At 37.6% G+C, this 21,621-nt stretch overlaps 1 protein-coding gene across 2 annotated transcripts in view; it reads right to left on the bottom strand.

Moving 5' to 3' along the window:
- Window positions 1-21,621, bottom strand: part of DDX26B (DEAD/H (Asp-Glu-Ala-Asp/His) box polypeptide 26B) — a 62,468-nt gene continuing 40,847 nt past the window's right edge. The window contains exons 10-19 of one of the 2 annotated variants that reach the window (XM_011978398.1): window positions 13,071-13,165; window positions 11,950-12,060; window positions 9,501-9,719; window positions 8,476-8,599; window positions 7,313-7,455; window positions 5,078-5,312; window positions 2,347-2,721; window positions 1,363-1,456; window positions 942-978; window positions 1-269 (exon numbers count right to left, since the gene is read on the bottom strand). In XM_011978398.1, coding sequence (XP_011833788.1) covers window positions 210-269; window positions 942-978; window positions 1,363-1,456; window positions 2,347-2,721; window positions 5,078-5,312; window positions 7,313-7,455; window positions 8,476-8,599; window positions 9,501-9,719; window positions 11,950-12,060; window positions 13,071-13,165 — 1,493 coding nt within the window. In that variant the 3' untranslated portion in view covers window positions 1-209. Of the gene's footprint in view, window positions 979-1,362; window positions 1,457-2,346; window positions 2,722-5,077; window positions 5,313-7,312; window positions 7,456-8,475; window positions 8,600-9,500; window positions 9,720-11,949; window positions 12,061-13,070; window positions 13,166-21,621 lie in introns of both variants that reach the window. The other variant, XM_011978407.1, reaches the window with a different exon arrangement.

Raw genomic sequence — 21,621 nt, 5'->3', positions numbered from 1 at the left:
TGAACTTGTGAAAATCAATAAAATGATTTATTTTATATATGCAAAGTCAAAATCTCTTTGTACACTTTAATTTTTGCAAATTCATACAAACATAACAATACTGCTCCATATAAACTTTGTATAAACATTAAAGGAAATATACACTTTTTTTGTTCTTCTTGTGCTTCCAAAGCACAGAATATATAAGTCCATCTGAAGACTTTCTATCATCACATGCAAGAACAAATGTCAGAGGTTGGGGGCAGCCTCAAGTGCACTTTGTAATGTCTCTAGACAAAAGAGAAGAGAGTTGGAGGTAGATTGTTTGGTGACTCTCCCTGCCCCTTCCCACAGAGAAATAAGTTACCCGAATAGCAGCTTCTTACTTCTTTGATTCAAACTATCCTGAATATTGCATGGTTTAAAAGGCACAACTAGGCATTGTTGAAAACTTTGTTCAGCACACATAAGATTGCCATTTCTTTTCTGTACACCTATTCTTTCTGAAGGACACAGTAAGAGCACCAAGTTGCGCTCCACTTGCAGGTGGCCCCTAGCCACTCTGAGAATGCCTGGAATGGCAAAGTTCAAAAGAGTGGCCTCTCATTACCTGCGGTAGGGGCAGCGGTGTTTACTGAATTTAGCCTGCTGAATTAATAACATCACCTTCCTCAATTGAGAAAAACAAAACAATTCATACTTAAAAAAATTATTAAGGCAAAAGCCCAGCTTTCACTGCCAGATAATCATAAAATTCAAAAGCCCCACTGCTGCTTCTTAGCATCTGGAAGGCAATTCCCTTGACTCAAACATTTCTGGAGGCTTCAACAATATCCCATTCCATCCTACAGCACAGAAAACTTGTCATTTTTTTCTCATTGGTCTTTGCACTAACATGACGATCTGTTGTTGATGTGATTAATGTTGCTGAGAAGGTGGTGGGAATCTATTTTTTCTAGTACCTTCTCGAGGTACTGAATTAGGACTCGTCTTTTAAACCTGAAAATAAAGAGAAATTTTATTAACCAAAAGATACTTAAAGTACTCATGATGTTCAAGGCACTGTGTGGGATACAAAGTGAAGCTTACAATCTACATAGGAATATAAAGATTGTCCTCATGGAAAGATACGGTTTAGAGCAAGTACCAATAGTGGCAATTGAGGGCCCAAGCCTACCTGAGACTATGATAAAACTAGAAGGATGAATGAGTTGAGTTCAGGTAACATAAATCCAAATACTTCTGGAGACAACCTTAACTATGAGTGAGGGCCAGGGTTTGAGAAAAAAGCAAGGCAGAGCCTATTCCTCTCTTTGTCCTGCACTGGGCCCTACTGCTCTAAAAACAAAAATGAAAAACTGAAGAGTTCCTGTTTTTACCCACCTTGCAGCTTCCTTGATGGTAAATTCAACAAACTGTTTCTTCATCTCCAGAGGTCCTTGCACTTCTTCAAGCAAAATGAAAATTCTTTCATATTCTGAAGATATTTAAAAAACTTCAGTATTTTTATAAAGATGAAAGGGAAATAAAATTTAACTACTGTACATCCTTAGTAATTGTTCTTTGTGAGTGGAAAGTTAGATGTAGTTTGTATTTTAAACATTCGGATCAAAATATCTGCATGCATCTACTAGGGCAACTCTTGTTAACACTAACCAAATGTAGCAGGCTGAATAGCAGCTGCTTAAAATTGTCCACATTTTAATCCCTGGAACCTGTGAATATGTTACCTTATATGGCAAAAAAGACTTTACTTTGCCGGTGTAATTAAGTTAAGGATCTTGAGATGGGGAGATTATCCAAGTTTATGCATGTGGGCCCAATGTAAGCACAAGTGTCCTTATAAGATGAAACAGTAGAGAGTTAAGGTCAGAGAGAAAACATGTAAAGACAGGAGCAGAGGTCAGAGAGGAGAAAAAGTGCTAAGGGTGTTTTCATGAAAATGGAGGAAGGGGCCATGGGCCAAAGAATACAGATGGCCCTTAGAAGCTCGAAAAGGCAAAGAAAGAAATCCTCTCTAGAACTAGCAGAAGGAATGCTGGTCTGCCAACACTATTTTGGCTCAGCAAAAATAATTTCAGAATTCTGACTTCCAGAACTGTAAGATAATAATTTGTATTGTTTTAAGCTAGGAATCTTTTGGTAACATGTTATGGCAGCGAAAGGAAGCATTACAAGAAATAAGGGGAAAAAACAGGAAAATATATACTGTACCTTTTTAGCTAAAGCAAGAGGAATTGCCTTAAACTATGTGAAAGTCCAATATTGCCCCCAGTGTACCTCAACGGGTAGTTTGAATCTATAGTGAATCATAGAATGAGAGAGACCTCCTGGTGCATTATTGATAGACATTCTTTCACTACTTACTTCGTCCAAACTTTCGAACTTCCTTCATTAATTGATGTTTTATATCAGCATTGATTCCTTGTGCCATAGCAGGAGTGATTTGTAATGTATTTGGCATAGTTCCCAAAGTAGATGCTACTGGGTCTTTTTGGTCATCAACAGAGAGACTGCAGTTTTTGGCTCCTCCTACAAATGCGTTAATACCAGGTTTTTGAATCAGCTCATCTCTGCTGAGACTTGTGAAGTCATCAGATAGAGAATCCAATTGGTTGGGTGGCATAAGATCTCCTGTCATATTTATAAGCTCTGATGGAGCAGATTTTGACAGGAAGCCATCAGGTGTGATCTGACCATTTTCCATCTTCTCCTCATGGCCATCGTGAATGACAGTAGCATCTGGAAACCAAATGAAGAGGTTGAGCTGTGAGGTAAGTGTATTATGTCAACCCCACAGGTATATCCCTCTGATGCTCAATTTCTAGGAAATTATCTCATAAAGCAGGAGGATATACCAGGTGGCGATCTGAGACCCCTCAAATTGAGGCCAGGACACATAATACAATAAAACCACCTCTTATTTTCTGGCCCTATGAATACATATGGAAACCAAGTAAGACAGTACAACTCTAAACACACATTCACAGATCCCTGGTACTCATGCGTTAGTGTCAGCTTGTTATGCTTTACAAGTTGAAAACAGCAAGTCTCACTTTATTTCATGACTTCTCAAATTCACATACAACCTGCCATGCTTTACTGAGCTGGAAGCCAGACAACTTGGATACACCACAAGCTGCCTCCTCTTTACATCAAATACATTCTGAGAAAATAGAGGTGGCCATTAGTGCTGAAAGTTCTATAACACACTCCATCACCAAAAATCCCTTTTAGTGTATTATCTTTCTAATTCTTCTTTTCTATGTCAGAAAAGTGACTTTCTTTTCACTCCAGATGTGACACCTCTTTCATTTATTCATCGTCTGTGGCAGGCAGTGTGTCGGGAGCTGGGGATCAGCAGTAAACAGCCCGAGAGCAACGTTCCCTTGCCCTTGTGGAGCTCACATCCTCATGGGGCAGTCAGACAGTATATGCAGAATGAGCAAATGAAAGAAGCAGCATTGGGCTGGTGTTGGGGAAGCCATCTACAGGCCTTTGGGAGACAGCAGCAGAGGGAGCCCCAGGGGCTCCCGTGTTAGGAGAAGATGACAGAGGCCAGGCTGTGCAGTCTTGCAGACTAAAGCTGGTTCAGGGTCCTTTCTGAGTGCTTAGGAGAGTTGAGAATGGGTTTTCAGGAGCAACATGGCATGATGTGATATACATGTGGACATAATTATCTGGCCACAGGGTTAGAGAGTATATGATAGATGGGGGCTAGTTTAGAAACATGAAGCTGAGATAAGAAGGTATTGTACTAGCATGGTGAGAGGTCACAGCAGTGTGCACTGGAGGGATAGAGAGAAATAGTGGGATTTAGGGATGTTGAACATCAAGTTTCCTGAACTTGTGAAAGGTATCAAAGCGAGGGAAGAATAAGAGAAAAATCATGATGACTCTACGGTTTGTCACCTGAACCACTGGGTAAATAGTGCTGAAGTGTGGCAGGAGTCAGGGCACAACTGCCCTCCAGAGCATTCTTCCTGACTCTGGTTCAATGATCTCAGGTTGATAGCTTGACATTGATAAATATTAGCATTATTTACATAAAGGAAATCTGCAAACACTACAATCTAGAGCTTTTCTATGCTCCTCAACCCTGACAGATGTTAAAGCTTTACTGGCACATATCTGGATGGTGCCATTATCTGCAATGTGGAAGGCTATAAGTAGAGCTGTTTTGGAGAGGGGCAAGTTCAAGAGTTCAGTTGAAACTCATGAAACTTACTGAGTTTTATTTGTCTATTAGACACCTAAGTGGAGATGTATGTCCACAAGTAAGTCTGAGTCTGAATTTGAGGAGCAAGTAATATTCTAGAGATATAAATATCAGAGTTGTTGAAACATAGATCAAATTTAGAGCCCCAAGACTGCATGGGGTCACCTAGGAAGAGAGTGCAGTGAAGAATAGGAGAGGTCCCAGGATTGAGCTTTGAGGCCCTATGATATTTAGAGGTGGAAAGAAAAGGCAAAACCAGAAAAAGAGGATGAAAGGGAGTTGCTATTAGAGGGAAAAGAAAGCTATGAGCTTATGGTGTCTGAGAACCCAACGTACCCATGGAGGAGGGAGTGAATAACTGTGTCAAATGCTGCAGAGAAGGAATGGCAATGTGCTGCAGACACTAGTGACCTTGATGAGAATGTTTCAGTGGGGTCAAGGAGGCAGATACCAGACTGCACTGGGTTAGAGCATGCATAGGTGGTGATAACACAAAGAGCAAGTGCAGATCCACTCTTGCCCCTACTGCCAGGGAAACCTGCTTTATCCTCCTCACCCTTGCAGCCACTACAAAAGGTCACAGCAAACATGCTCACCTCTTTCCATTTCTCCATTAATTACTGTGGTATTTACTTGGTAAGCAATGTACTCATCACTGTTAATTACTATATAATTTTTTCACCTTATGTAGATTGAGATCCTTGAAACAGGTTCTCTGCTCTCTGTGGGGATTATTGTACCTACCACATAGATGATTTAGTAATGGCTTACTTAATGAACACAAACAACATAAAGGAAGGAATACAGAAAGGAAAATAAAATTGTTTAGCGTTTTAGTCCTCTAGGAGCCATAAGGAAATCACAACCACTACTCTATACCTGTATGTACAAGGGTGGGTTTTATGAGGTTTGGATAAGATGGGAACCACGAGGCTGAGGGTGGTCCCTTTCCGCCCACATGGTTAGTTACAGTAGGTGGTGTTTGTGGTTTCCTCAACAGCAGGGACATACTCCGCCTTCTCTTAGATGACATAGGACTGCTGGGTTCCCCTGGACGTTTCACTTTGTTTTGTGGCCCTGCTACAAACTCATCTGCTTCATCAATCATCATTCCCTAAAAAACACATAAATGAACGTATTTCATTAAAGACCAAAATGCAACTATTATAAAACTGCAAGCACTCTTAATATGCATACATAATCAATCTTACATTGTATCACTGTACTTTTTTCTTTCATTTTTTTAAATCCCATGCCAGATTAATATAAAAGAAATATTAATCATGGGCCGAAGATTTACCTTACCCCACCCCAACTTTGTTCTTAGAGAAATGCAACTCAATTTTAATCCAATTTAAATGGAACAAGGAGGAAACTAACATACAGGATGTTGTTCCAAGCAAAACATACTACAATAATGATAAAACAGAAAGTATGCAAATAAGCAGCATTATTCAATCAAAATGAGAGAAGTACAAACCACTTTGCATCAACCCTTCATAAGGGAAATACTTTCCTTTTTTGTGCTTCAAACTCATATCATTAAACAACACTGATTATCACTGTACAGTATGCTACGTGTAGATGTTGAAAGGCAGGCAGGTGGAAAATGTAACTCCCCCGTCTGCAGCCTCACAAGGATTCAAATATGCCCACTTTGATGCTGGGCAGGCAGTGAGGAGGCTTTTCACTCTTGAGGGTAGATAAAAGATGAGAGGCAGCAGTGTAGAAGTCTAGCCAAGAGCTGTTCTTGTCCAAAGACAATCCAAGAACATGTGCCCTTATTATTTGAATAAAATCATATTAAATGACTTTTCCAAAGGATTTTTTACTCATAAACAATACAGAAAGGGGAAAACATTTTCACTGAGAATTTACTATATGCCTGTTCATGTTGTAAACAGTGTACATGTACTCATTTAATATCATGCAGAGTTCTATTAGTTAAGTGTAATTTTTTTTTTTTTTTTTTTGAGATGGAGTCTCACTCTGTCGCCGAGGCTGGAATGCAATGGTACGATCTTGGTTCACTACAATCTCCGCCTCCCGGGTTCAAGTGATTTGCCTGTCTAAGCCTTCTACAGTAGCTGGGATTACAGGCACCCACCAGCATGCCTGGCTAATTTTTGTATTTTTAGTAGAGACAGGGTTTCGCCATGTTGGCCAGGCTGGTCTCGAACTCCCGACCTCAAGTGATCTGCCTGCCTCGGCCTCCCAAAGTGCTGGGATTACAGGCGTGAGCCACCTCGTCCAGCCTAGTTAGGTGTAATTATTATCCCCAGTGCTACAAAATGAGGAAAGCGAAGCACAGAAAGATAAACTGAGGATTTAGGTGAGGTGGACTATCATTTAATTGAGGATTGAGGTGAGGTGGAATACCTCTGAATCTAGTCTTGTCACAAAAGAGATTATTGTGTGGTCTGGGCCTTAATACCAATGGTCTCCTCCATGAGTGCAGCTATAATCCCATCTGTTTTCATGCTTTAATAGGTAAGTCAGTATATCTCTCTCACACTCACACACACACACACACACACACACACACACACACACACGTCCCACATTTAGATTTTTAGTAGGACCATTCAAGTAAAACAACATCACTTAGTACTTCATATTTCAAGGGACGCATTCATCGTTTTCTAGATCAAGCACTACAAATATGAACCATGGGAACAGGAAATAAACTGTGATTTCGATATTAAAGAAATTAGTGTGTGGTGGGATGAATATATACTCTGGAGTGAGAAAGACGTGGATTCTAATCCTTGCTCTTATGTGCTGTGTCACAGGTAAGGCATTTGACCACTGCGGCCCTTGATTTCTCCCTTTTAAGGGGCAAACAGTAGCATTCGTCTTACAGAACAGTTGTGAGCATTAAATGAGATCATTTAAAACACCAGCTCCTACTAGTACCCAATACATGGCAGCTCTGACTTTATTCAACCAAAACACTGTTGCATCAGGAGGCTCCCACTAAGAGCCTAGGTGTCCTATTTTATTGTTTAAACAAACAAATGGAGAACCTCTGATTTGTATTCATCTTGCCAAAAAGAAAATAATTATATAGCAAGAATATCCCAATTTAGGCAGACATAGGCATAGGTATCCTACCTTCTTATCTTGTTTAAATGGATTGCCAAAAGTATGCAGTCTTTTGGGTTGGTCTGGATCAATCTCTCGCAGCGGAGAAGCCAATGTCTTCAGATATTCCTGATAGTTACCCATTTGTGCAACTGGAACACTATGAAGGGAATCTGCAAAATCACAGGAAAAGGAATTGATGCTTATAGCTGAAGCGTATGGTCCTTTTGAGAAGACATCATAGTTTGGTTTAGCAGTGTGTCTTGGCATCCAATAGTATTTAAAGTCTCGAATCTAGCATTCTAGGATCTAGAATCATCTCTCTTCACCCCAATCATAACTTAGTCTTACCATTACTACTGCCTACAGGCTCACATCGCTAGGATTAGAACAACTCCCTTGCCTTCAAACCAGGTTTGAGAATGGGCTGACCCTACACCACCATCCCAACTCAAATCACCACATATTTTCTGCATTTCAAAGAGTCTAGGCTCTACGGCATTCTCTTATCATCCAGAGAATCTTGGTTAGTAGGTCTTACTCACTGAGAATTTGATTAAATCTGTAGGTTCTCTTCCTAGAAAAGCCCTCTTACACACAAAACTTTGTGTATAATTTCAGGGAATTGGCCGGAATAAGATTTGCTCATTTTAGTAAACAGGTGAGCCTTTTTAAAATAAACAAAATGGAGTCAATGGAATTTGTAAATAGTCACAATTATCCTCGATACCATTAGGTTGATTACTTTCATTTAAATGAGGTATTCTCTACTGAGTTTATCACAGTAGGCTGGGTGTTATAGAGTTTGGGTGTGCAGATTGGGAAATCTCATAGATCTAGGTTCTGCCGCTTTCCAACTGGCTAAACTTGGGCAAACTACTAAAATGCTCACTCTCAGTTTCCATGTCCATGAAGTGGACATAAAAACAGTATCTATTTCCTGGGGTTGTTTGAAGCTTACAATAGCTAAAGCATGGCAAGTGGAGTGTACGTGCTGATTAATGCACACTTGCCCTTAAATTTGAAAAAAAAAAAAAATGTGCCTGGTAAACAGACATAGGGATTCAGTGAAAACAGGTATTTTATACATTAAAATACTATAAAATAATCTACTCATTATGCAATAAACACCTTCCTGTAAGTCATGCCTGGCATTTTCCAAAAAAAAAAAAAGTATTTCACAGTTATTTTACCTTCATCTTGTCCAACAATAAACTTGTGCGTTTTCAGCAGATTGGATCTCATTCTGGTCAGCTGGTCTAAAAGACCTCTACGGGGAATATCATAAGCATTTCTGTATGTCTGAGGTTTCAAATCCTATTTGAAATGAAACAAATAATTTCAGCTATTCCTGAGGCTTTTAATATAGAAATATAATACTTATCTCTCTTAAAATGTTATTGAAGAGCATTATATCAATACAACTGACTACAGCAGAATTTTCCCAGTGGCAAAATTCCACTTGCTAGCCTTGTTCTGCGTTGTAACACACCTACAGGGTATTAAAGCCACGGGACTATCCCTTTTCAAATATTTCATTTAAAACACCAAATCCCCAGATTGATACCTGTGGCCGCCTTGCAGGACCACTGCTTTTACTCTAGATGTATTCATCTGGCAGCCATGGAGGGGAGGTAAGCTGCTGGGATCTCCCCTCAGGAAAGCAATGGCTGATCCTGCAAGGAGTGCAGTTAGCAGAGAGCCTCCCGCTGCTGTGGTACCATAGGGTGCTGCAGCACTGAGCTGAGGCTATGCCCTTCCCAGGCTGCCCATGGCCAGTAACAGAGAATGGCAGGGTGTTAGGGCCTGGCCAGCTCTGCCCAGCATGGTCCTCTTCTATGGGAAATCTTGGTGCTAGAGGTCCCCACTGGGCTGGCCAAGACTTTCTCCAAGCTACACCAATGTCTGAGCTTCTTCACACCCAATTCTTCTTCATTTCTCATTCCTCTCATAGGTGATGGGTCAGCTTTGTGGCTTGGAAGCTCTCCCTGCCTACTCCAGCTTCATCTCCCCTTTATCTTTCATGGGTGTTATCCACAAAATAAATCTTACCCATTTAATTCCATATTGATATCTGCTGACAATTCCTAAACTGGTCCATTATTAACTACTAACTCCAAAATAGGATTGTCCATTATTTCAAAATTAAAGGAATATGAAAGACATAAATGTATCAGACAAGTTCAAACAAATACAAACTATTTATGTCACAATTTACCTTGTTTAAGAGCCCAATTTGGAAGCCAGCAAATTCTTTGGTGTTCAATTCTGTCAGCCTAAGCGCAGTTTCCCCTGTGATTTCTTTCAATAGTTTTCTAAAATTTTTATTGTGAGTCAAGGACATGCCACCTCCAGAATGATTTTTCACTTTAATTCCAATTTCCTGGGGAGGTTTCTTCCCCACTGATGCTAGTATTCGTTCTGACTCTAGTTTGGTCTAAAATGAAAGTACACAATGTGTTATAAAAAATCTACATTACCACTGTCATTTTTACTACTTAAGAAAGATAATACTTTCAGAACCCCACAGAACAATTTTCAGTTACAAATCACAGAAAAATGGATAATTAAACATTTTCCTGTGCTTCTCTGCACTACCACAGCAAACAGATAGGGGGCGGGAAAGACAAATAATATGGCTTTTTGTTGTTTGTTTTTGTTTTTTTCTTTCTCGTCTAGTGTCAAAATTATAATAAAATCATGGAGAGAATAAAAACCATGAATAAGAATTTCATTCATAGACATTTAAAAGCACATTTTGTTATGATAAAATCTAGTCTAAGTGAACAGGTTCATTTCAGACTCAGACATAAAGGTTTAAGACTCTGCTTTTATATATGTAAACTAGTGCTAAAATTCATCGATTGGCATTATATCTGAAAAAATTGAACTATTTATCTCTAATATTGGACTATCCAAAAAAGGTCTTAGAAGATAATGCTTAATTTAACAGATATTACCAAGTAAATAATTTGTAAAAAGCCTCAATAGGCATTGTGATACCATATTGATTAATATTGCGTGAGTGTATTCTAGCAATATATATTTGGCATATTTTGTGTTTTACATAAATCTGAAATGGCTCAAGAAACACCGGTGACCTAGTTATTAAATTAGTAATTTGAGCTATTATAAATTAGCTATGATCTTCTCTTTTTCTCAAAAAGATGGAATTCCACCAATGTTTGGTAAACCTAAAATAATTTTGGATTTCTTATGGTTTGGTCAGAGATATTTATTAATTTTCCCTAATTATTGGAATTAAGTCTACGCTTATTATCGCTAAAAAATTCTTAAGTCATGAAATATGAGATAAGAGAAAATGAAGCGTCTGTTTCCTCAAATGGTCCTGAAAGCTCATGCATAAAATGATACATGTGCCCCAAAAGGTCCCAGAACTTGCATTAATTAAAATATCTGTACACTATTCTTCCTTGTGGCCATACCTTGGTGACACAGCCTTAAAGGCTTAGGTAAACATCAAATTTTTAAAAAATCGATAGATCAATAGATAAATAAATAAATAACCAAACCAAAACATTTACAACAACCACAAAAAAATCTATTAGCAGAGAGGTAAGGAGGTTAGGGGGATACTTGGTAGATTAGAAATCTGGGGTTGCCCTTACTTTCTTTTGCACTTATAAGCACACTGGACTGGTAGGAGCTGGTAAGCTCCAGATCATACTTAAGTTGTCAGTTCCTAGCAAGGTGTGTCGGCATCCCAATTGTGGAGTCACTTTGGTTCTTTGGTGAAATCTGATGTTTTTCTCACTACTCTCCATTTCCTAAAGGCCAAACTTCCAAACACATCCACCTTGAAGCATTATCACCACTGCGAATGCTACTATTGTCCCCTACCTGGGAATACCTTTGTGCATAAGGTAAGTAAAACTGCTACATTAGTTTGTCATATAACGTAACACATTCATATGGAAGTAAAGCTCTAACTCAGTAGTTCTCAAATATTTCCATCCTACAAGAATGGGCTAAGTAGAGGTGAGAAGTATGATAAGGAACGGTGAGTGGAGGATGAGGTACTAATAGAGAGGGGCAGGCAAGGGACAAGGTGAATAATGGCAAATGAGGAACAGGTGGAGGGTGAGAAGAGAGGAAACTGAGCTCCACTCTTCAGCTCCCCTTGGGGTCTATCACCCTCCAGTGTGAGGAACACTGGTCTCATCTCCCCACTCTCCAGGGGAAAGCATATAGTTCTTTATCCAAGGGCTAGCATGTAAGTATAAGTCCTTCACATGCCTGAAAACTAATCTCAGACAAGTCATTCAATCACACCATGCCTCAGTGTGCTGATCTAAACAGGAGGGATGCTGTAGCCCAGAGTGATCTGAGGAGGAACTAGGTTGAAGATAGACAAAATGTGACCCATGAGAGAAGTCTATTAAGCCTCTGCCCCATATCAACCAGCTTGTGGGTAGGACAAACTGGCAGGCAAAAGGAGAAATGGCACAGCATCAAATGATACTGACAGACCCTTAACTGCAGCTTAATGGTGAAGCTAGAAGCCATAGAGAATCACATTATTACTAATCCATAAAGTGTAGAGATATATACACATTTAATTTGAAAAATTACAGTTACACTAAAGAATAAGGAAATGCACTTCTGAGGGCAAAGGATTTTTGTTTGTTTGTTTTTACCAATACTACCTGTTGGCTGAGTTTTTTAAGGTAAGAGATAACACTGTAACTAAGTCCACAATCTAAATTATCTGATATCAGATTTGGAGCTCCCATCATCCTTAGTGCTTTCTTTAATGGCTATAAGGAAACAAAATACACAACAGTAAGAATAGAATAAATCTTAAAATACTCAAAGTTCAGTTATAAGGGGCAAAGGGACATGATTCATTTCTTAGAAGTCAAGGTGCTGCACATAAAACCAAACATGGAACATTAAAAAGTGGCAATGAAAATAGCAGAGAAGTCAGGAGCAGAAAGTAAAAAAAATCAGAAGAGAGTGGGATAAGAAGAGCAAGTAACAGCAAATTCAAACAAGTAAATTGCATTCAATCTTATTTCCCAAATCATCAAATCATTTCACATTGCATTTTATTGTTTGCCCCATTACTGCCATGGTAAACAGTAACACACCCCAATTTCTCCTCCCAGTGACACCAATGGTACCATTTAAGATTCTGCCTTTTCACCTCTAGAAACTTGGCTTACAGTTTGTCACATCAACCTCTGAAATGATTTTGGTAATCTTGATTTAGGTTATATCACCAGTTCAAAATCATGAATACTTCACATTATAAAAACCAAAATGAGGTCAAGTCATTTCTTAATCTGTTTAGATTTCACCTCCCACCACCAGTGCCCCAACTTCATGCTGTGTCTAGGACACATTTAAGAGGCAATAGGCAACTGTAATGTCTTCAGATTTTCTTTTTCCAGAGGGAAACCCCATACTGAGAATTTCTAGAGTTAAAAAGGGAAGTTGATGTAATATATGAATCCGGATCTATTTATTCTTAAATTCCAATATTATAATTTCATAAGGTTACTTTTAATAAGAGAAACATAGATGTGTTTTATAAAAATAACCATGGCAGTTAAAGGAATAAAATAGAGAAAACAGTTCTCTTTTGTGCCGCCATGACATCTCCAAACTCTTACACATGATTTGAGAAGACAGTGACAACACAAATATCTGTAAAATAAAAAGATATCTCTCTTATTGCAACAGTAAAAGCTTTTGATCACTAACATTTTTTGTGACAAGAATCATCATTGATACAGTTAATACATATATACACACAAATACATACTAATAGGTAGTATGGAGGCAGAGTTTTTAAGTAGCTGTCAAAAGCCTGTCGCCACTTCAGATTTGGCTTAAGCTTGTGAACTTTAAACAAGTCATCTGTAATAGAAAAATAAAATATTACATCATTCTAGTACTGAGCTCTAAGATATAATCAAGCAACCCACATCTAGAAACTTCAGCTTTTAATGTAGATGAAAATTCCACTGGCGTTTATTTGATTATCTTTTTTAGTGGTTGTATTATTTACCAAAATTATATATAGTATTTTTTCTAAAAAATGAAATAAATTCCTAAGTTACATATTCCTCTTTCATCTGCAATGCTACATGAAATACAATATTAAAACAATGATTTTGATCCACTTGAAATATTTTCCCAACCTCTTACATATTGGTAACTCTAGTAATTTTCACCTCAGGGGCAATCCATGGTCACTGGTTGATGGAATAACATTTATTTCATTTAAACATAGAGGGTGTTATACATTTTGCTGAAAGGTCAAGGTAAGAGACTTTACAAAGTATATATGAACAAAAGCTAAGCCTATAATTTCTAGGCAGTGATGAGCAAGCTCTAAAACTATATTTTGGGCCAGGCGTAGTGGCTCACACCTGTAATTCTAACACTTTGAGAGGCTCAGGTGGATGAATCACTTGAGCCCAGAAGTTTGAGACCAGCCTGGGCAACACAATGAGACCCCCATCTCTATAAAAAAAAAACAAATGAGAATTAGCCAGGTCTGGTGGCATATGCCTGTAGCTGGGGAGGTTGAGGTAGGAGGATTGCTTGAGCCTGGGAGGTTGAGGCTGCAGTAAGCTGTGATCGTACCATTGCACTCCAGCCTGGGTGACAGAGCAAGATCCTGTCTCAAAAAACATAATAAAATAAAATAAAATAATAAAATAAAAATTTTAATCAGTCTATGCTTTGTTTAGCCATATTTCCCTGCCTCTTCATTTTATTTTTTAATTTCCATGATCACACATTTTGAGCCAAACTTTAGGTCACTCACTGACCTAAAGTCATTGGGTGATACTAAAAGCACTATTAAAAGTAAGTACAGATGTTAGGTTGAAGTTTAAAATTCTGTACAACAACTAAACATGTTTCTTGAATACCATGTACTAAAAGTATTTGAACTAAAAATATTTACCTAAGTAGACATTCCCTATCTTTTCACACTTAAATTTAATTATTTTAATAATCTAAATACATTTTTATATACTGCATGAAAATTTCCTTCACATCTCATTATTTCCAAGTGTAAGAAAAAAATATTTTTTCTAATATAATAAAAATATAAAAATTGGAATCCCCAGACATCAACATGAATCTGCCACATATACTATAGGTACCAAAGACACTATAAATTCATGCTTTATTTTGTGTCTTAAGGTTTTATTAGTATTTTTTTAAAAAAATGCTTTACTTACAGAGACAAAACCATCCCTATTCCACATGCATAATTTACTTACAAATAGGGCTATTCTTTGAAATTCTGAATTACTTTAGTTAAGAAAAGTGACATATTTCCTTCCTTTTACAGCTATAATAAATTATTCACTCCTGCTGAAACAAATTTAAATGAATTTACAAAGTCATAAAACATAGGTCTTTTGTTAAAGATTTGAAGATATTTCTGGTTCATTGCAGCAAGTGGAGCCTTTAACGACCATTCATATCCTGACAGAAAGGAATGAGAGACCATGGGTATATCCTGTTATACCATGTCTTTATGTGGAGTCTGTTGGGAATTAGGCAGATTTTGGAAACTAACAGACAAACATAAATACTGGAGAAATTTTTAGATATATAATACTCTTTGTATTTCTAACAATGCCAAGTGCAATGATTCCACCAAGGAGATCGTTTAGGCTAATTATTTTCTGCCAGAGTTTTAAAATGGGGGTCAGGAGAAGAAAGATAATCTTCTGCAGTCTAGATTAAGAGTAGAGAGCTTCTAGTGTGACAGTGCCTTAGTCACTACCTCTGTAGCTCAGCAAATTATTTCCATAGGATTAAATACCCATTCACATGGACTCCCTAGGATGGTACAGTAAAGGTGTCATATGAACAATTAGCTGATCAACATTTGAAAGAAGAGGTGATGAGAGTGTAGAATGAATGAAAGTAAAATGATACTGCCAACACCTCAAAAATGACTGGTATTTTCTCTTCCAGTTCCTTTCTCCCCATTTCTTTCTTCAAAGAGAGGGAAGACCTGGGTTTGAGTTCAAGCTCAGCCACATCCTTAGCTCAGTGAGTTTGGAGAAATCGCCTTTGTAAGCCTCCATTTCATCTATAAAATGGGTCAGATGATAATTGCCTTACCACAAGACTATTCTAAGGAACTACATAATATATGTGTGAAAGCCCCATACAAAATGAAAAACAAACAAACCAGTGTAAGCTGTTAAGCACCAGATACATAGTGACTGATACACATCAAAGTATCCTGCTTCTATTCTCTATCCTCCTACCTCTCCCTTTCTTCCTCCTGATCATAACTGGTTTTAATATGGAACTACATTTTATTTTTTACACAAGCCCTCAGTTCTGAATTTAAAAGAACAGGTTGATTGAATGTGGCATATTTAAGAAAAGGAAAAAAAACTTGTTACAAATGCTCTAATTTCTGCAGTTATTAGGTCTCAATAGAAAAATTAATTTCCTAATTGAGAAAGAGTCCTTTGCTAACTACAACAATCTGGTGACCTCCTTAATGACATGATTCTGGTAGCTTATTGATACAATTAAGCCTCATTTATCTATTCCAGAAAATGAGATGTTTTATATTTTCTAGTAAGTTTTAGTGCATAAGTAATTAAACTTTCATGACCTTAATTTGATTGAAATCTGGTACTAATAAAAAGAAAACAAGGGACACTATTATGAACAATTACTGTACTATGCAGTAATATAGTGATGCTTCTGGACTTATGAAGTCTGTGTAACTTAACTTGCCCTTTTACAAACTGTCCCTCTCCACTAAAACTGTAAAATTATACAATAACCGTACAGTATATTCTTAGTATAAGAAAGCAGTGCCTTCGAGAGCTACTAAGATAATGTAGATATTAATAACGAAAATAATAACAACATTTATTGAGCACTTACTATTTGCCAGGCAAGTTCTAAACAATTTAACTGTATTAACTCATTTAATTCCAACTAAATCCCTTTGAGGTAAGTACTATCGTCATCCCCATTTCACTAATGAGGAAACTGAGGCATAGAGAGGTTAAGTATCTTGCCCAAGGTCATGAAACTAGCAAGTAGCAGAGCCAGATTCATACCTGGGCAGCTATGACCTCTAGCCCAAACTCTTAACCACTATAGATGTTAAACTACCCAGAGAATTAAGTAATTATGGAAATGTTGAGTTTTTGTTTATTTCAGAAACTCACAAGGAATCCCAAGTTTGGACTTCAGGAGCTCAAGGACCTCCAGCCTCAAAGGGTGTTAAAAATCCTATACTCCTCAGAAAACACAGGTTACAGAAAGGCCTGGAGATGGATATTTGAAGCCAGGGGGCAGAATGGGAACTGAGTCAAGATCGGGATGGACCCTAGCTGAATGTATGGGATTAGGGAACAGGGGAAGAGTCAAAGATGCCTCCAGAGTTTCTGGTGTGGGATGTCTGCATAGACATGGTGATGCCACTAACTAAACTGTGGAGAGAGGAGGAAGAGCATGGTAAGGTAAGAGTTCAGCTTGGCTTGAAGACACTCTTGAAACATCCAGAAGGCTGTTGGGCAACCGAAATAATTTAGGTCATCATGCTCTAGGCAAGATTGGAGTCTCAGTGTTATAGGCTAAGGAAGACCAGGCACAGATGCCACACATATCTTACTGGTGACAGAAGACACTTCAAACAGAAGAAACACTTGACATTTGAGGAATAGAGTGATACAAACTAAAAGGTGGCCAGGAAGACAGTGTCAGGATTTGACTTGGCAGAGTGCTGAGGAGTTTGGGGATGGCACCACGTGGCAACTTAAGCAAAGAAGGTTTTAGGCAAAAAAGAACTGAATGCTTGATCACACTATAATCATTCCTCTTAACCATTATGTCATGCCTTCATCTGACCTCTATTACCTGAAAGACGAGCAAAGGCAAAGATGAGAGGATGGGTCTTGCTATTGTAAAGTGCTCTATATCCTGATAGCTACTGGAAGACCAGCTACTCTAGTTAAAGGAATTTTCAGGGAATAATCTGGAAGGCAGGCTGGACTTAGACGAAAGATGGGACCCTATAGCTCAGCCCATAATAGTTGCATAGGACTTTCACCACTGCTCAGTAGTAATTAGGTCACCGCTACCCCTATGGTGTCAGTAGAGGTCAAATGTGGAAGACAATGAAGCATTCCTACCTCTTCCAGCCAGGAAGGTATCATTCTAGGGGGGATTCAGAACTCCCACCCGCACACAATAACAAGGAGACCCCTCCCTTTTGGTGTCAATGAAGACCAAGTGGCGAGCCTCAACTTCTACCTGGCATGAATGAGGCAACATCTCCCAATTTCTCCAAAAGAGTGTGAGAGGAAGTAAGTTAAAACAGAAGGTTTAAGTAAGATCCAGAGATTCGTAAGAAAATACTGAAAATGTACAGGAAAAAAAATCACTTATACCAAGAACCAGGAAGATCTCAAACTTATTATTGTTATTATTATTTTTGAGACAGAGTAGCACTCCATCACCCAGGCTGGAGTGCAGTGGCGTGATTTGGGCTTACTACAACCTCTGCCTCCCAAATGCAAATGAGTGTCGTGCCTCAGACCCCTGAGTAGTGGGAATTACAGGTGTGTACCACCATGCCCGGCTAATTTTTGTATTTTTAGTAAGGACGGGGTTGTACCATGTTGGCCAGGCTAGTCTGGTCTGGAACTCCTAACCTCAAGTGATCCACCTGCCTTGGCCTCCCAAATGCTGTGATTAAGGTGTGAGCCACCGCGCCTGGCCTCAAAATTAATTTAAAAAGACAATTAAGGGATGTTGACACCAAGATAATAGAGATGTTAAAAATATCCAATTTAAAGCAGCCATCATAAAACACGTTTCAAAAAATAATATGAGCAGGCTCGAAACAAATGAAAACACATGCAAAGAAATAGAAAATAAGAATAGAAGATATAAAGAATAACTAAATGGAAATTTTAGAATTAAAAAAATACAATAACCAAAACAAAAAGCTCAGTAGATAGGCTCAACAACAGAATGCAGGGGACAGAGCAAATAATCAATGAACTAGAAGATAGAACAATGTAAATTACCCAATCTGAATAACAGAGAAAATAGAATGAAAACAATGAACGGAGCCTAACGAACCTATGAAACTACAAGAAAGGATCTAACATTCATGTCAACAGAATCCTGGAAGGAGAAGAGAAAGAAAGTGGGGCTGAGAAAGTACTCAAGGTAATAATGGCTGAAAAGTGGCCAAATTTGGAAGGAGAAATAAACCTACAGATTCAAGAAGCTCAGTGAACCTCAAACAAAATAATCTCAGAGGAATGCATGCCAAGACACATCATAATCAAACTTCCGAAAACTAAAGGCAGAAATAAATCTTGAAAGCAAAGAAAAACAATACCTCACTTACAGAGGAAAAACAATTAGAATTAAAGTAGATTTCTTATTAGAAACCAAAAGAACAGAAGGCAGTTACACAGCATTTTTCTAGTGCTGAAATAACAGTACTGTCAACCGAGAATTCTATACCTAGCAAAAAATATATATATATATACACACACATATATATATACACACACACACACAAATATATATATATTTCAGGAATGAAGGGAAAATCAAGATATTCTCAGATGAAGAGAAACTAAGAGAATTTGTCACTAGCAGACCTATCCTTAAAAAACAGCTAAAGATGTTCTTTAAACAGAAATTAAATATAAAAGAACAAATCTTGAATTATCAGGAAGAAAGAACAGGATATGCCAAAATATGGTTTAAAACAATAGACTTTCATCCTGAGTTTTCTAAATTATGTTTGACAGTTGAAGCGAAAGTTATAACAAGGCCGCATGTGTTTCTAATTGTACATAAAATAGTTCAGATAATTTTAGTATAAATGGAGGAGGGTAAGGGAATATAATGAGAGATAAAGTTTCTATATTCCACTCAAATTAGTAAAATAATGAGAACGAGTAGACTTTGGTAATTTATGCATATATAACACCTGGAGCAATCACTAAAAAAGCTATCCGAACAAATATACTTGAAAGTACTATAGGTAAAAGAAAATAGAATTCTAAAAAACGTTTAAATAACCCAAAAGATGCCAGTAAAATGAAAACAGAGAAAAGAAAAATAGAACAAAGAGAAAACAATACTATAAGATGGCATACTTAAGCCCTAACATAACAATAATCACATTAAATGCAGATATCTAAATACATCAATTAGAAAACAAAGATTGGCAGAGTGGATTAAAAAACATGACCCAAAAATGTGCTGTCCATAAGAAACTCACTTAAACAAAATAGTTACAGGCAAGTTCAAAGTAAAATGATGGAAAAAGATATATAATGCAAACGTCAAAGAAAAACAGAAGTGGATACATTAGTAGCAGATAAAGCAGACTTAAGAGCAAAGAAAATTAGCAAAGATACATTACATAATGATCCATCAAGGAAGAATATACCATGATTCTAAATGTATATGAACCAAGTAAAAGCTGCAAAATAGTTGAAGCAAAAATTGATGGAACTGAAAAAGAAATAGACAAATCCACAATTATAGTTGGAGACTTCAATACCCCTCTCTCAAAAACTGATAGAGCAAATAGACAGAAAATCAACAAGGATATAGCAGAACACCATCAACCAACAGGAATAATTTAACCCTTCTAGAATATCCTACCAAACGACATGAGACCGTACATTATTCTCAAGCACCGCTGGAATATATATTAAGACAGAAAATATCATTTGCCATAAAGCAAATGGCAACATATTTATAAGAGTAGATATCAAATACAGATGTGTCCTCTGACCATGATGGAATTCAAGCTAGAAACTAGTAACAAAAAGATAATAGGTAAATTTCAAAACACTTGGAAATTGAACAATACACTTCTAAATAATCTATGGGTCAAATAAGTCTCAGGAGAAATCAAAAGACAAAGTAAAGTGAATGAAAATGAAGGACAACATGTAAAATTTGTGGAAAGCAGCTAAATTAGTTCTGAGAGAAATTAAAGGCTAAGTACTACTTACAACAGAAAAGAGGAAAAGTATCAAACCAATAATCTAAGATCCCATACCAAGAATCAAAAAAGAAAAGCAAAACAAACTTAAAGTAAGGAGAAGAAAGGAAATAAAGAAATCAATGAAATTTTAAAAAGAAAAAAATTGATAAGATTAATGAAACAGCTGGTTCTTTGATGAGATGAATAAAAGTAACAAACATCTAGCAAGGCTGACAAAGACAAAGACGACATCAGATCCATGTTATCAATACCAAGAATAATATAGGTGATATCACTAAAGACTCTGTACACATCAAAAGGACAATAAGGGATTGCCAAGAATGACTCTACACACACAAATTTCACAACTTAGATGAAATGGACAAATGGACTGATTCCTCAAAAGGACACATAACCACATTTCACTCAATTAAGTACATAATTTGAATAACCCTATAACTATGAAATAAATTGAATTTTAAAATTAATAATTTTAAAACTCCCAACAGGAATGTTTAGAACTAGATACTTTCACTCAGGAATTTTATCAAATTTACAGAATGATTAATACCAATTTTACACAATCTTTCCCAGAAAACATTATAGGAGAAGCACTTCCCAATTCATTTTATGAAGAGCTTGTATTACCTTGATACTAAAACCAAAGACAACAACAAAAAAGACAACTACAGGCCAATATCTTTCATGAATATAAACTCAAAATTACTCAACAAAATATTAGCACATAGAACTCAGTAATATATATGAAAAGAATTATATGCCATGACCAAGTGAGATTTATTTCAGGGGTAGAAAGCTGGTTCAATATTTGAAAATTAGTGTAATCCATCATAATTACAGACTAAAGAAGAAAAATCATATGGTCATATCAAATGATGCAGAAAGAACATTTGAGGCCGGGCCCAGTGGCTCGCGCCTGTAATCTCAGCACTCTGGGAGGCCAAGGCAGATGGATCACCTGAGGTCAGGAGTTCAAGACCATCTTGCCCAATGTGGTGAAACCCCATCTCTGACTGAAATTATAAAAATTAGCAAATCATGGTGGTATATGCCTGTAATCCAGCTACTTGGGAGGCTGAGGCAGGAGAACTGCCTGAACCCAGGAGGTGGAGGTTGCAGTGAACTGAGATCATGCCATTGCACCCCAGCCTGGGCAACACAGCAAGATTCCATCTTAAGAAAAAAAAAAAAGAGGCCGGGCGCGGTGGCTCGCGCCTGTAATCCCAGAACTTTGGGAGGCTGAGGCGGGTGGATCACGAGGTCAGGAGATCGAGACCATCCTGGCTAACATGGTGAAACCCCGTCTCTACTAAAAATACAAAAA

Source organism: Mandrillus leucophaeus, unplaced genomic scaffold (assembly GCF_000951045.1).
Source record: "Mandrillus leucophaeus isolate KB7577 unplaced genomic scaffold, Mleu.le_1.0 Scaffold1032, whole genome shotgun sequence".
NCBI classification, from domain to species: Eukaryota; Metazoa; Chordata; class Mammalia; order Primates; family Cercopithecidae; genus Mandrillus; species Mandrillus leucophaeus.
This window is presented reverse-complemented; position numbering and strand designations above follow the sequence as displayed.